Raw genomic sequence first — 16,601 nt, 5'->3', positions numbered from 1 at the left:
CTCTCTCTCTCTCTCTCTCTCTCTCTCTCTCTCTCTCTCTCTCTCTCTCTCTCTTTCTCTCTCGTTCCACGTAGATTCAACGAGCCATCCCCCTTAGTTCTCGTGGTTGGTGCCACTGGCTCGTAGCACGGCCAACTCTATACTTACCTACGTCCGCCACCCGCTAATTTCTAGGCTTCCTTCTTTAATTGCACCGGCGCGATAATAAGACCGTATACACCCGCGTATATCGTGTGTATGCGTGTGTGTGGGTGTGTTTGAGGGAACGTGCGAGCGACTGTGTAAGTAGGTGCACCGGGGTACCGTGTAACAAGGTAACACCCATTCTTACACCCTCGACCATCGAGATAATCTTTATTGTCCCGATGCCTGACGAAACGTCGTCAGTTACTTCGATATGAGAAGAGTCAGTGCTATTTTTTTGCGTGTGGCTCCGACAGAAGGCACGATCAAGACTACGGAAGCAGTCTTAAGTTCATTTCCGGCCTGAACAGAGGATCTTGGAAGCATCTATAAGAGTTCCCTCGGCCAGCCAACCTCGGCGGAAAATGATTAACACGTTCCTACATGAGACGTTCTTGTGAGAATATCAGCAAGATCGGCACGATCTCGACCGTGAAGTCGCACTCCATTTTCCGCGGCGACTTTACCGATTGCAGCGGCAATAACAATCACCGTGATCGGAGGAAATCATTAACGGATGTCTATCAGTCAATCAAGACGTATTAGTAATTACAAATGAACGGTTCCTTATTTCAACGTAGCCATTCAAACTACGAAAGATTAGATTATTTTCAAACCTTACCTAGCATATTGTGATTTTCAACTTCTCACCTGATGTTTAATTTTAAAAATTACCCGCAAATTAGTGAAACTATAGGACTTTCGAAAAAGTTGATGGGAATATAAAATTTAAATACTTTGAGACATTTGAATTTACTGTCATGTCAAAAAAGCAAAATAACCTAACCTAACTTATGAGATCGTTTCTGAATGTTAATGTGTCAGGTTAAGGCGTTGAAATGTAAAATAAAGATGTAAAGTACCAATGTTTCTTTACACATTAAATATAATATATAAAAAAAGTTTTATGTAAATAACTTATTTATTTCTAGCTATATTATACATGATAAAGATTCCTGTACTTCCTCAAACTCTAATCACGAGCACACATAAAAAGAAAAGATTCACGTATAGCTAATCCTTGTAATAAGTTAATAAAATCCGAATTATATATATAATAGATTAATACCACAAAAATTTGAAACTATTAATAATTTTATTCACTTTTTGACTGAAAAAATTATGTATGTTTTTGTGTACCCTCATAATTATGCTTTTTAATAAATTGAAATATGTAATATTTTTTTGAAAATTTAATTTTGAATGAAATTTATATATTGACATAATTAAAGTTAAAATTATTAGTTAAAATGAATTTTTCTGCAAATGTATGATACACCGTTTCGATTAAACAATTTTCATTCATAATTAAATATAATAAAACAATATTTAACTATATAATTAAACATAATTTAAGTATTGACAAGAAAATCCTAAAAAGTTAATTTCTTAAATTCATCTGAAAAGTTACAAACTTTTATTAGCACTTTTACGGAATGCAAACAAGCGAAGACGAAAACGATTGCAGTATGTCAAATTAAAGTGTCGAAAACATGTGTACCATATGAGGGTTAAACGGAATGAATTTTTCATGGGATCTCGATCAGAGATCAGCAAAAGTCGAAACCACGAATAACGTGGACGCTACCGGAGTATACGACGCGGTTAGCGCTAATTCGGTATGCGTGTCGTGTGTATTTTAGTGGAATAAGGTCACGACGAGACGGACGGGGCCCAAGGCTCCTCTTCGAGTATGGCATCGCCGTCACCGTCGAACGTCGGCCCGACACAATGGCGCGGCGATGTCTCTCGGAATGGAGCGGAACCGAGCGGAACGTCGACAACGGCCACGACAGCGACGACGACGACAACGAATTTTGTTTGAACGACAACGATGGCGTGTCACGTGTCTTATCGCATTATAACGCGCGTGACACGCACGACTGTACCTACTTACGAGGGCTACAGGCAGGCCACGGTCCATTATGGCCTGTGGAAAACGGACCATCGATCGACAGCCTTGCACCGGGCTACCTGCACGTCGAGAATGGATGGCTTCATTAGGAAAGAGGCATTAGCGGACGGTTTTGGCGCTCTGACGAATTCGGCGGTAATTCGCGATCGCGCGACGTCGTGTGTCGGAAACGGACGGAGGTAATTGCGGTGTTCGCTTCGGCTACGTTTCCTCCCACCTTTTGCGTGGAAGACGAAACAAAAGCATGTCCGGATTCCAATTACTAGAAGCTAATCGCGCAAAGTGCGAATGGATGTAGGTATTGACATTTTATTTCGATAGGATTTACATTTCAAGTGGACGCTTCCATATTCCTTTCTAGAGTTTATTATTTTTTATTAAAAAAGAAAGAAGATCTGTAGAGCTGATAATTTGTCTCTGAATTTTTTATCGTATTGGCACGTTGGTTATTTCGCGAAAATATTTTCATATGAAATTCATTATTCGCGATTGACTGCCGGTTGTATTTACCGTATAAATCGCGATTCCCACCGTCACGTCGTCAGAACGTAGTTATCTGATCTCGGGTTTTGTTCTTTGGATGTAGAGATTTGTTTAATATCAGCATAAAGGGAAAATCAGATAGTTATAATTATTGTTTTTGAACATGAGAGGATTGACAATCTGTGTTCTCATTTCTCGCTCGGTTGAATCTAAGAAAATCCCGCGAAAATGAAATCACGCAAGGGCGATCGCTACCTGCATCCTTCTGTGGGAAGGTGAGTACTCGCTTTGTGGGAATCGGGTGTCGGGACGAGCAACGACTTCGTTAAGAGAGACTACACGCGGGAACGCGGCATGGCGAACGCGTACCAGTTATAAAACTCTATTTACACCTCCGCACTGTAAATCGAGCACTTCGAGTACGCTCGACTATCGAGCTCCGCATGGAAATTCTCGGTCCCGTTAGGGGCCAATGACGCCGCAGAGAGGTGCATGTCTACGGTTTACAAGGCGACATGGGCTGACTTTCATGTACTAACGAAAATCCGGTTAGAACTAGTAGCCTCACGTTATACACCTAACAAGGAAACACCGAGAGTGTCTTCCACCGATTTCAATGGACTTTGAATACGCTATACGAAGTAATTTAAAATAAAAGACACGTATTTTGTGAATAGGTGTCTCTAGAAAATATTAAAGGAATGGTGAATTAGAAAAATCTAAATACAAAATTATAAAGAACATCAAAGATCATTAAGCTTTTGCCTAAATCATTTCCTTCTCTTCATGAAGAAGACCGAGTTTAGTTGGCTTAAAAGATACGTTGGCCCAAAGTTGTAAAATGCTCCTTTCAGAGAGTATAAGTACTTTTCCCTGAGTTTCATTAAAATTAAAAAAATATTATAGTTAAAAATAGAAAAAAACCGACTTAGAAAAAGTCACGCACATTTGCGAGCGTCTTGAAATTTGGTATTAATATTCTCGCCTGTGAGTGAATAAACTTAAGTGACATGTTATTAGTTAAAATGAATTTTTCTGCAAATGTATGATACACCGTTTCGGTTAATGAAAACAATTTTCATTCATAAAATGATATTGAAAGTAAGCATATGAATGGCTGAGGTAAAGTTGAACTCTATTAAAGTGTCAGCAGGAACACTGTGGAAGCCTCTCACGAAGATCCCGGAACTACTAATCAGGATACGTTCCGACATTCATTGCCAGTACTGCAAGCGTGACATCATCGCAATGTACTGACACAAGCGTTCCGTCTTTACAAGTATACTGTCTTGATCTACTGTGAATAGAGAAAACTGAATGAAACTATCGTACATAATTATATTTTTACTGAATTTCGATATTATTAGTAATTAATATAGAATTAGCAAAATATGGAAATAACTACAGTTATTATCAATATTTACACGCGTTATTATAAAATAAAATACTTATTTTATAAATACTTATTATTATTTTCGTCTGTAAGACACAATCCTTCTATGAGCCACGATGTTTCTACTGTAAACGTCTCATCTTGTGAATCGCAGTAACGAAAGTAGGAAATAACGAGAAAATCTATGATGTCATATGAACACGAAAGTGCTTTGAAAGCTTACTATCGCGTATATCGAAACAGCATTCGTAGTACTATCAATATTGCCAGTGAGTATCGGAACGCAGCCTTCATATGTGGGTCCTCTTATTCTGAATTGCTAGCCAACCTGGTACCAGAGCAATATGAGTATGTTTTCTTTCATGTGGTACAGTCAATCGCAAATTGTCTGAGAAGTTGTAACTTCGAATTTTTGAAAAGTGTCCTACCTGATCTCCCATCACTTATTAATATCTTCTAGGTACCGAAGACATTCGTTTACAATCAATTTTAACGAATTTCCCTTTAAGAGTTCTTTTAACCTCTAAATGTTCGAGAAAATAAAATATATGTCTCACAAAAAATATGTCTCTTATTTTTAGCTGCTCTACGATATGTTCAAAGTCCATCAAAACCGACGAAAGAAATATTTTTACATATATTTTTTTGTTAGAAATTATTTTTCTATGTTAAACAAAATGTTCTAAGAACCCAATAACTCTGAATCTCCTGTCATGCCTGTCACACCGATCCTCGCTTCTGAAATATTACAAAGCAGACTGTATTATCGGACGCGATTGACTTCTGATTGTATTCGCCGTATAAAGCGCTATCACCGTCGGCATTTCGTGCAAAACACAACGACGACACGACAACGACGAGGTTCGTGTTAGTCACGAGCGAGGTGGAAGTTGAGAGCGCGTGGAAGTTCGCGATCCCGTTAGACGCCGTCCGTCCTCTGATCGGGACGAACGGTAAAACTTCGCCGAGGCTCGAAATCACTCTCCCGATCGATTTGAGGCATCGATTCCCCCCCGCGGTTCGATTGTCAACCGACGTCGTCATCGTCGCCGTCGTTCAGGACTGTGACTCGCGAGAGAGCGAGCGAGCAGATCGTGAAAAGATGGGCGCGGCGTACGGCATTCCTCCTCGAAGAGCTCCGATGGCATTGTTCCATCGCGTCGCACCTCGATCACGCCTCCGTCACGTGGCCCACAATTCACAGGACGTGACTCCCCGGCCCTCTTAAGGTGTCCGTCCAACGGCCGTCTCGCGTACACCATAAGCGCGTACGCATCGTCGCTTACGCGTCGCGACGCAGCCATTATTTCTGTTTGCCCGCCGTATTCTCCCGTAATGCCACGTTGCAAAAGTAACCGCATAATTTCGTTAGGATATACGACGACGAAAGCAGCCCCGACTACGCCCGTCGTCGGGAGACAATCGAGAGGAAGAGAGAAAGAGAGAGAAAGAGAGGGGCGGTGCAACGTTGTCTGACTTGAACGCGGCTGATGTAATTCGATGTTAACGAGAAGCGCGCGCGCCCGAACGTGATTAGAGGCGAGCTCGAAGTTTAACCCTATGATGGTCGCACGGTGTTTTTGTGCAACGCGGTTAAGTGCATATCTGGTTCTCGGGGCGAAGTATTTTCCCCGGCCGCTTTAAGTATTCATAGGGTGATACCGATGTTTTGCGTCGCAATTTATTCGGATCGTATATCTGAACGCGTTGCGCGAAATATCATCGTTGCTCTCGCGGGTGCGTTTCTCTTTTCGAGAAAATTAAACGTATGAAATAATTCAAGTAGCAGGTGAGAGAGATAGGTCATTGAATGAGAAAGAGAAAGAAAGGGAGAGAGAGAGATTTCAGCTTTATAAAAATAAACGGCCCGCGCTTATTATCTACCCAAGAAGGAAGAGTACGCGTCGAGGCATCGCATCCGTATTCCTGATGTATCATCGTAATTCACGCATCAAACGGACTGAGTGAGCCGCGGCTTACTTAGTCGTTCGCCCGCTCATTCGCTCACCTGCCGCTCATTAGAAGCCTTATCGCTAATTAATCCATACAGCCACGGCGTTACGGCTCTCGTGTCGTTCGTTGCCTCCATCCGCTTCTCCTGCCTCTCTTTCCTTCTCCCCTCCCCCACTCTCTCGCCCCACAATTATGGCTATGCTTCCTGGACTCGTCACCCTATACCCACCTTTGTAGAATGTTAAAGCCGCTCGGGGTGCGAGCGGCAATTACGCGGCTCCTCGTCTCGATATAAGGTATTAATGAATCCGCGAGAGGGGCAAGTCCGGAGGCTTTATCGAAAATCTTTCCGGTTCGAGTAGAACGCCAAGGAGGAGATTCTGAGAGAGAAAGAGAGATTCTTTGCGCAATCTATAGTGTACGTTATTTCTTGACAAAGCATAAAAATTTTACAGGATACTCGAGACTCGAGCGACTGAGTTGAAAACAGTTCTCGTTTTCTTTTTCTGTTTCAACGTATTTTAACACTTTGTCGATCAATTAATCGATTGGCCATAACTGAATCTTCTCTTTTTTGGTCATGATTGGAGCTTGACGATACAGAAACCTTAATCGTGTATAATATAGCCAAAAATAATAAGTTACTTACATAAAACTCTTATTATGTATTATATTTCATGTAAAGAACCGAAATATAATGAAGAATCATTTTTATTTTACATTTTGATATCTTAATCTTGTAGACTGGTGCCAAAAATAATTCCATAGTAACTTTGTCTTTTTGTTATTTGATAGACGATTGAAGTGACTTAGCAATGTTTAAATCTCATCTTCCCATCAACCATAACTTTTTTAGCATGTGAACTGAAAGTCCTTATTCAATTAGTTTGCGGGTAATTCAAAATGAAAAATCGGATAGGATCGAAAATGGCTCCAGATTAAGGGACGTACTTTCTGGTTTCTCTAAGAAATGTTTTAGAATATCTAAAATAGTTATTTTAAGATCGTTATTTTTTAAGAAACCATTACATCTGCGGCTTTCAAAATCGTTTTTGTTCGACGGAAAAATCTCCATTTTCAAGAAGATTTCCTTTCACGTAACCGAAAAACCACGGGTTCTCCTCAGCTAGAATAAACAACGTAGCATTCAGTCGTTGTTTAATTTGCGATGAATCTCACTGTAATGCATCAAGCAAGCATGCATATACACAGCGGCGTGTTTTCACGTCGCGAGGGGCGACGCGAGAGGCGTCTCTCACGATCTTTCGAATAAACATCCTTTCCCGTCTGCGGACTGCGCCAAAGTCACTAGTGAACTCCGACGATACTCTGACAGTGCCACATGTTTCTACTTAAACGCACTCAGCCAGCCGCCTTTCAATCTCTTCCTCGCGTCGATCGCGTCGACGGCGACGTTTACAGTAATGTATGCAGTCAATGTGTCAAGAGCCCGGACGGCTGCCGGCGGCTATCCGCTGCGTTGTTAAGTCATTTAAATCCACGGTTACGCGACAGCTGGCGTAGGTCAGTATCATTATCTCTCGCGAGAGGAACGAGAGTGAAACGGCGAATCGATAGACGGACGTACGGGACATTAATAAACATGAAGAGGCGAACGAGCAAGCGAGCGAGCGAGCGAGCGAGCGAGCCGGCGAACCCTCCGTCTCGCCGACTTCTTCTTGGCGGGCCAACTTTTTCCCGGTTTGCGGGAAGAATTGATCGGATTTGTGCGAGAGGAGGAGAGGAGCGACTAGGTGGTGGGGCGTTTACCACGGGATCTTCAACGCGGTAACATAAATATGAAAACGACCGAACGCAGCACCCCTTTCGCGTCGTTAATTCGGCCGGAACTTTAAACCCAGTTCTTGCCGCCGCGAGACCGCGGTAAACGACCGTCCGCGCCTTCGTCTGGCCGCTTCTTTGCGAAGAGTTACCTTTATGGACGCGCGAAGTAGAGAAAGTGAGAAACTACCCGGTGCCAAAAGGCGAAAGCGGCCGCCTGCCGTTCGTTCGACTGTATAATCCTATTCGACAACTCGTGAGTCGAATTACCTCCCGATTCGCAGCAAGTCGCGATCACAACAAAATTCTCCCGGGCCCGAGTTGCCGAACGAAAACTTCGAGCAATGCTTATTACTCGCGATATAGGCGACTAAATGCATATTCTACCGAGTTATACCGAACATGCGGAATAGAATGCGGAAACGTCTGACTCTACCGCGAAGAACGGATGAGTACATGCATTGTTTCGGAAAAAGGCATTCCGGAATTTGGAAAGTTGCATAATTTCCTAAAGTCATACTCCGGATACCGAAACGAAAACTCTCACAAGACATAATTATTCCGAAATATTAAAAGCGTGCAATGAAAATCCTGAAAAATTATTATTGTCAATAATATGCCGGGAAAAGCATATCATTATTTTTTGTTATTTTTATTTTAGGGAAATTATATTTTTTAATAGTGTTAAATATTCATCGATTAAAATTTTGCCTAATCTTTGCGTAATCTGCAAATCAATCATCAACATTAATTGTTACATATACAATCACGAATAATTTAATCGATTGATGAAATTAATTATTAATCAGTGTATAATTAACTACACATTAGAGTTCGATTAATAATTAATTTCACTGATCGATGAAATTATGTTTAATTTTGTATATAACGATTGACTAGTTTTGATTTGTCTATTATTTTAATTAAAAAGAAAATTTTGATCAATTAGTAGCCGATATTGTTTTTTTCGTTGTCACGTTGTACTGATTTCGGCATTATAATTTCTTGGAAAGTCATCTCACTTAACTCTCCTCAGTGATTGCACAAACGTTCACAAATGACGTGTCAATTACAAAATTAACTGATAAAGTCCAAAAAACTCACGCGATAGCACGTTAAAAGCGGGACAGGCAAGTTACCCGTAACTACCGCGTGAATACTTGTACTCGCACAATGGTCCAAGCCGAGTTGAGCCGAGAAGAGAAAGAATCGCGCGCGCTCTCACCCACGCCGGACATTTCCGCGCGGTATCTCCGACGCGTGTTGTAATACCACGGCGAAACAGTTGCCTCTCGTCGCGAATATCGAAGACGTAAGATTTAATCGACCGAGTCGCGCACGCGGCGCGAAGACGCCAGGTATAGGATGAGGAGAGAGAACGAACACCTTCTCTCTATCCACCTTCTCTCTTCTGCACCGGCATATACGCGGGCGAGGAGAGAGCCGGCAACTTGTTAATTATTAATCAGCATGTTTAATTCATATTGCGCGCGCCAGCTGTTTGTTTCCTTGATGCGCGCTAAGGTCTCGTACTTATGGCAAACGCTTAAACGTTACCGCGGGTAAGCATTGCGCTCCGGGTGCTTAGGAATTCCCTCCTCCTTCTCCCTCATCCCTCCCTTCTCAACTTCTCTCTCTCTCTCTCTCTCTCACACACACCGCGTGAATCTTTCTTTTGTCCTCTCCTCACCACCTTCCCGCGTGCCTCTTCTTTCACTACGGAGGAAGTCTCACGGCGCTGCATACCGCCCGCGCGTACACGATGCATACAACGTGCATGCATCGCGCGCTCGCAAGGTCGTTTCTACCCGACATTGCTACTGATGTATGGCACGCTCGATCGGACGCTCCTTTATCAGGAGCGTTTTATCGCCTGAGCTAGCAGGATCGTAATTTAGGAGCCGGAATTCGTAACAACTCGACCTTCGAAAGGTCTCGAACACATCTCGATAATTTTCTTTTCTCCGAGAGGTATGCGGAAACTTATACGGGAAAAGTATTCGATATTTAAAAGATTGCCGTGCGAGCGTGCTCGGGTCCGCGGAACGTTCGAGCGTTCGGGGGTTCGCGAAACGTGATAGACGTTCAGAAATTGACTGAGACGAGTTCGCAGGCGAGAGATCAAAGCGATACATACGAAGATAAGAGGCGCGATTAGTCAACTTCCAACGCGTGAGAAAATTCGGCCGATAGAGACGCCACTTCGAATAGAATACAAGAAGCAAGCAAAGCGCGAGAGACAGTTTTTAACAGTATTCCGTAACATTCAATAACTTTCCGGAACACTCCCGATCGTTTCTCTGCGCTGCATGCCAATTCATTATATTTCGTGGTTAATTTCCAAATATATATTATTTTATTTTAAAAGCATCACAATAATTATAGGATACTTTTTTCATATAAATCCTTTTCAATTTCAGTATACATATTGTATATTCAATTTCATATATAATTTCATATATATTGTATTTTCAATTTCAGTACACACACATACACACACACACACACACACATATATATGTATGTATATATATATTTAGTAGTAAAGAATATTATTATTATATGTTTAATATATTTTTAATAGTACAGGAAATAAACTGTGTCCCTGAAATCTCATATCTTGCTAAGAAATATAAGCTAATCTATATTTCTTAAAATCTATATTTTCTTATTTGTGTGTAAAATATATTATATAAGTAAAAATATGTTATTAATACCCACCGAATAAATATTCTTTACTTCTTAAATATTTTTTCTCTCAATGTAATTATAATCACAATTATCAAGCATTCTTTCCTCAATGTATATATAGAGAGATTGATATTATACTTACATAATTATATAAAATATAAACTGATTGATAACACAAAAAAGTATTGTAAGAATATTTAATGAGCAAATACAACTTGGATCGTGCTCAGTCATCCTCGCAAAAAAGATGCAGCGGACATACAGTCTCCTTTTGAACGAAGGGAAACCCGTCGAGACAACGAAGCTCGGCTGTCTCGCGATTTATTCCCAAGATGCCGGCGGATCGATGTATCGTCGCGTGAATCCCGCGGCTAACGTTCGGAGCGTGTGCGCGGCATTTTATGTATTACTCTCCGGGAGAACGGGGGTGGGCTCGTCTCTGTCTTTCGCCCCTGTTAACCGCCCCGCGCCCTTTTCCCCGTGCGACGGGGGTGTTTATGGGTTTATTATACGACCGGTCCCGTCCGCTCAGCCGCTCATGTGTATACACGCACGCGAGAAGTCCGCGAGGAATACGTGCACGCGCCCGCCGTATGATTCAGTGCGTACGTGCGAGAACGATCGTTGCGGATCCGACGCGTGCGAGCGAGGTCCTTCCCTCCAGGACCTCGAGCGGCGCGTCTATAGCGCGTGCGGGACCATAAAAAAATACCCGCGGAGTGAAAATAAATCTAACCTCGGCGGGAGCGACCGATCCACCGACCGACCGGCCGGCCGCGCTCCCTTAACGCGAGATAATAGAAACGAATGGTCGTGAGGAGGAGACGGCGACGGCGACGACGACGACGACGACGATGACGAACTCGGTGGCGGAGAGTGTAGGAGACGGTGGAAAAAGCAACGTCGGTACTTCCTCAACGGTGCGCGTCGCGACGAAATTTCCACTCTATTCAGTTTGTAACGCCTCGTTAGTCCGGCGATATTCCGTGCATATCGCGTCCGTTTAATGCGCACGTGAGGCCGCGCGTCAAGGTGTTTGAGCGAAGGTGCTTTGGGCGAAGAGAAAAGTATGTTGCAGCCGTGACGTGTGTTACACGTCAGCCACAGTGGATACGAGTGTATTATGTATTCACAATGTATTATGTATTCTCTGTGTTATACTTCTTAATCAAAATCCGGAAGAATTTTTCCAAGCCGGATAAGGCAACACACTGCGAAGAAACGGGGTAGATGTGTCTAATTTTGCAAAAGCGAGATCTGCTTTCAAGATCTACTTTCTGAACTTCTTGGAGGGAAATCTCGCTGGAAAATGAGTGAAAAAATTATTCTTAGTGATAATAAGAAAATACTGTCGCTTGAAAACATGAGAGTGAACATTTCACTCAAACCTTAGAATAGATTCTTCGTCCATCTGAATGTTTCAGTCAGAGTTAATTTGTTCCAATGACTATGAAGTGCACTAAGCTTCAATAAGTCCCTAACGTTTATCAGACTAAAGCTCACCAGTTTCTTAAGTTTTTCTTTGTTTTTTCTTAAATTAGCCGTTTGTAACATATATTTTGCTAATTGTTGCTCGGATAGAATTTATTTTAACACGGAAAAAACTGTTATAGCTGCTACAATCACATTCTCTACCGTTAAAAAAGAAATTAAGGTAAACTTAAGTTAAGTAGATATTGCATTGAAAATTGCTGTTGTTATATACCTATCTCAGTTCTTATGATATATAATGCTCAATTAGCATATCCTCATATATAGTTACTTCTACTGAAAAAATATTATTGTCTCTCTATTGTGGTCTGTAAAACCAATATTAGATTGAGACATTTGTAAGGTTTAGTTACACTATACGGCACTAAAAATTTTGCTCAAACACATATAAATAGGCAGCAAAGAAAGCCAATGTACCACTCTCAGAATATTATGATCTGTACAACCTTTTCATATTCATGGATAAAAACTAACTTTAATATTTTGTTATGACAACCATAAGCCATTAACCAAGTGATATCTCTAGTATTTTCTCCGGGGAGATCCCAACAAGAAATGTATCCCATAGTGCTGATCAAGTTGATCTCAATCAGTCATAGATAATATTATTGAATCCAAAAAAATTATGTAACGTAGCGTGTCAATCAAAATTTTATCAATAATAAGGAACTTATTAATTAGGACTCGATAACATCATTTTATACAAACCAGATAACTAATTGGGATTAATCTAATCAAAATCATGAAATAAATTTCTAGTCAGGATAAAACGGATCTAATTTCAATTCTCTTTAATTGCTCCTATCTAGATATGCGTGCACATTACTGCTGGTTATTTAACTAATTTTTCATTTTGATACTGATTATTTAACTAATCTGTCATTACATATCATGTTACATCATATTATATCGTATTAAATGCAGGCCTAGTAAATGGTAAGGTCTTATTGAAACTTACTATACATCAGATTCTTCGATATGAGATAAAAAATATTTATAAGACAATTCATACACACATACATACACATACACAGAGAGCGGAAGAATTCATTCTAAATGAATGAAAAGTCTCTCAATTTTAAACAATTCGTTTGTCAGATCTTTTTGAATGGAAATTCGAAGAAATTTAGAGAAACTTAAAAATATCTAAGTTCACAACAATCGTATCGATAAGCGATGATCTGCATCTCGTTGATAGTTGTTTCGGGAAAGACGAGCGAGCCCATCTGTCACTCGAAACGCATTAACTCGATCGCTTTTTCGACGTAACCGCGGAGCAAGGCGTACGAGACCGCCGAACGGACGCAACGAAGCGGCCGCATGTTCTATACATAAGACATACCCACAATTTCCACTACCTCTCCCCAAGCCTGGCCCGAGAAAAAGGGAAAATGTTATTGAAAGATCGCAAGGGTTGGAAGGAGAGAAAGAGAAGAGTAACCGTGGAAGAGAAAGAAAGAGGAGTATGATCGAGCGGCGAAGAAGAGGGATGCGGATGAGAGGGACGAATGGATGCCGAAGACAAGAGAAGGGAAGAACGGTGGGTTTACCGCAGCGGTACCACCCTTAGCGCGGTCTGAGTTCATTGCGCGAGTCATCAGTATCCATAAGCGATGAGTTACCCCTCGCTCGCTTTCTCTCCCTCTGTCCCTCCCTCTCTGCCGCCCTCGCCCTCGTCCTCCGTTCTCTTTCTCTCTTTCTCTTCGCTCCGGTAGCGGTGCAACTTCCGCCGATGGAGGAGGAAGGTTAGATCTCGGGGCACCTGGTTCGCTTGTTCGCCGCGCCACGAAGCTTCTCTCCTCTCGGCTGGATGGTCGAGAGGATGGCGGGGCCACCTCGGAGAAGGACGAAGGCCGAGGACGTGCGGCTGGCGTTGCTGCTGCTGCTGCTGCTGCTGATGCTACTGGTGGTGGGTGGTTGATTTTCTTAGGTCAACGTATAATCAAGCCAGCGAAGGCGAGGAGACAGGGAAGAGGGGTAGAGAAAGAGATAGAAAGAGAAAGAGGAAGAGAGAGAGAGAGAGAGAGAGAGAGAGAGAGAGAAAGGTACGGACAGCCATCGTCCTAGACCAATCCCCGAGCTTCGTCAGCGAACACCCCCGAAAGCGCGAGCGAGCCAACCGGCGCTTCCACTCCGCGAAGGAGCCTTCTCCAAGGAATCTTCCGGATGGAGGTACTACCTTCGACACTCCGCTCCTCCACGAGAAATCCTCGTGGAGTAGCGCAGCGCGTCCGTGTGGGCCCCAATACTAGCGAGCAACGCCACCCCCGGAATAACCATGTCTGCGACGGCTCTTACGTACTACGTGGTTACGGTTAAAGTTAATAACGGATAGCCCGCCGCGCGCTGCACGCTTCGACGATTGAATTAAACGAGCGGCCCGCTTCATCCCCCGAGTATACGTGGGAGAGTACCGCGGTGGTCCCTCTTCCTCTCTCTCTCCCTCTCTCGGGATGATTAGATTTCAGAAAGTCGACTACAGTCGTCTCGCCGCGCGATTCGGAAGATCTCTCATTCGGAAGATAACGCGGAGTGGAGGCATGATGTTGCCATTCCGCCATCGCGAAATTATTCGTGCTTTTGCCCCCGCAATGTCTGATTACATAGAGCGGGTTCTCGTCCTAATCATTTGTAATTGCGTTCTATTATCTTTAACTTCCGATAGTGTGTATCTTTTCCATCGTTATCACGTGTAATTAGTTTTTCGAAGAATGTAAATGCGATAAAGTAATGATTTGGCAAAATCTAACTGTTATTTAGAAATATTAAAATTCTACGAACTTCTTAACGCCTATAGTCGTGAGCAAAAAGATCTGTAATTTTTGGAGTGGGTTTGTAAACTCTCCGATAAAAAAATTATTCTTTCATTAGACAAGACAGAGAGTTCACAAATTTACTCCAAAAATTACGGACAACCTTTTTGTCTACGACTAAAGTTGAAACTAAGGAAGCAAAATCTTGAGAAACTCGTGCAATTTTAATTTCGCCACGTATATTCCACCTCTCCTCGTCAATTCGTGTCGGCCACTCGCAAATTCGTCACAGCAATCCGAGCATAGACGTCGGCTTAAGATGTCCCTTCGAATTTCGTGTCGCGTACAGGACGAATGATATCGGTTGATGAGACCGACTGATCCGAGAATCGAGAGCGTGGAAGGAGCGCGAAAGGGCAGGAGGAGGAGGAGGACGGAAATAGCCAGACGGCGGTCCTGAACGTCGAAAGTCCGTGTTCTTGAAGGCAACGGGGCGAGATGGAAAAATTGCCTCGATGTAAAAACATGAGAATCGCTTCTCCGCCGTCCACACTCAATAAAACGACCTCGACCTAAGAGATACGCGGTCCACCGTGCTGCATATATATCTACAAAGAGAGAAGGGGAGAGGGGAGAAATGGACACACGCGAACGTCGTATACCGAGCGAAAAATACACACGACCACAGGTTCGCGCGTTCACTCGAACGATTCTTCTCGCAACATGGTGGTGGAAACGGGAGCACAGGGAAAAGGACACGAGGAGCCAAACGCGAAGAGAGAAGGAAGAAAGGAAGAAAAGAAGGCTAGCTAGCATCCACATCCAGTCGAGTGGTCAGCTATCGAAACCTCCTACCTACCACTCCGCCGTTTCCACCCTCCCCCTCCCCCTCCCGGGAGAGACCAGCTCCATCGACCAATAATAAAAAATATACGATCTGTTGGCTCACACGGACGCAACCAACCGGCACGCCGACTCACGTAGACGCAGGCGAATTATACTTCGAGGCCGGTTCTAAGTGATCGCATTTCCACATAGACGAGCTTCCCCGATACGATATGAAAGACTGCCCGGTGCCGTTATTGCCGCGTGGCGAGGGGGCTGAGAAAGGCCATCGTGCCGGCGGGGGGGCCACCATGAGATCCGAAACGGAACATTATCGAGTCGGATATTTTCTTTTTCTCCTTTTTCTTTTTTTTCTTTCTCGCGAGGCGGGATCCCTTTTACGATCGTCACTTGCGACGTGAGAAACACAGAAAAAATGGGAGAAAACGATGATCGCACGACTTACAGTGGAAGGAGATGATATTAAATGCGTGGCAGTCGTACGGGCCAAAGTCTTCATTAAATCATGATTTCGCCGACTTTTTATACAGTATTCTGTCTTCTATACATTTTTCATATTCGAAAAAAAGACATTTTCTGCGATATAATTATATAGTTGTTATTACCAAATTTTTCTCTGAGTATAAAGTTTTGAAACTCAATTCTGTCGCGATCAAAGAGCGCGGCGCCAACAGCAAGAAGTACTATTCGCTAAGAAGTACGCGAACAGTTGTACGAAATCTATCACATCCACCTCACGGTCCTGGCACCCCAGCGGGGCTGAGTTAACGGAAGAAAGATGATCCATTCGTCATAATATAAAAATGGCCGTGACAGTGTTATCTGTGGCCATTTCCTGCAGTCGTAGCGCTCGGTTCCCCGGGCTCACTTGTCACTGTGCCGGAGGTAATGATCATTACTGGGGGTTTCAACCCTACGCGGTACATATATATATATATATATATATATATATATATATATATATATATATATATACATACACACACACACACACGAAATTCCGAGTGAAAGAAGAAGATCGCGCGGACGGACCAAGAGAAAGATCGTCTCTATCAAAAAGAGAAGACACCGGCTGCTGCCATCAGGAGAAAGAGAAGAGAAGAGGAGCCAC

General features: G+C 42.9%; 1 protein-coding gene across 4 annotated transcripts in view; it reads left to right on the top strand.

Moving 5' to 3' along the window:
- Nucleotides 1-16,601, top strand: part of LOC116854090 — a 220,381-nt gene that overhangs the window by 84,271 nt on the left and 119,509 nt on the right. The window contains exon 2 of one of the 4 annotated variants that reach the window (XM_032835637.1): nucleotides 1,827-2,267. The exons of the other annotated variants lie outside the window; for them this stretch is intronic. Coding sequence (XP_032691528.1) covers nucleotides 1,827-2,187 — 361 coding nt within the window. The 3' untranslated portion in view covers nucleotides 2,188-2,267. Of the gene's footprint in view, nucleotides 1-1,826; nucleotides 2,268-16,601 lie in introns of those variants that run through there. 4 annotated transcript variants of the gene reach the window in all.

This window comes from Odontomachus brunneus, unplaced genomic scaffold (genome assembly GCF_010583005.1).
Source record: "Odontomachus brunneus isolate Ranch 3 - 2012 unplaced genomic scaffold, Obru_v1 Obru_scaffold_008, whole genome shotgun sequence".
Taxonomy (NCBI): Eukaryota; Metazoa; Arthropoda; class Insecta; order Hymenoptera; family Formicidae; genus Odontomachus; species Odontomachus brunneus.
Note: the sequence above shows the minus strand (reverse complement) of the source record. Positions and strands in the feature narration are given on the sequence as shown.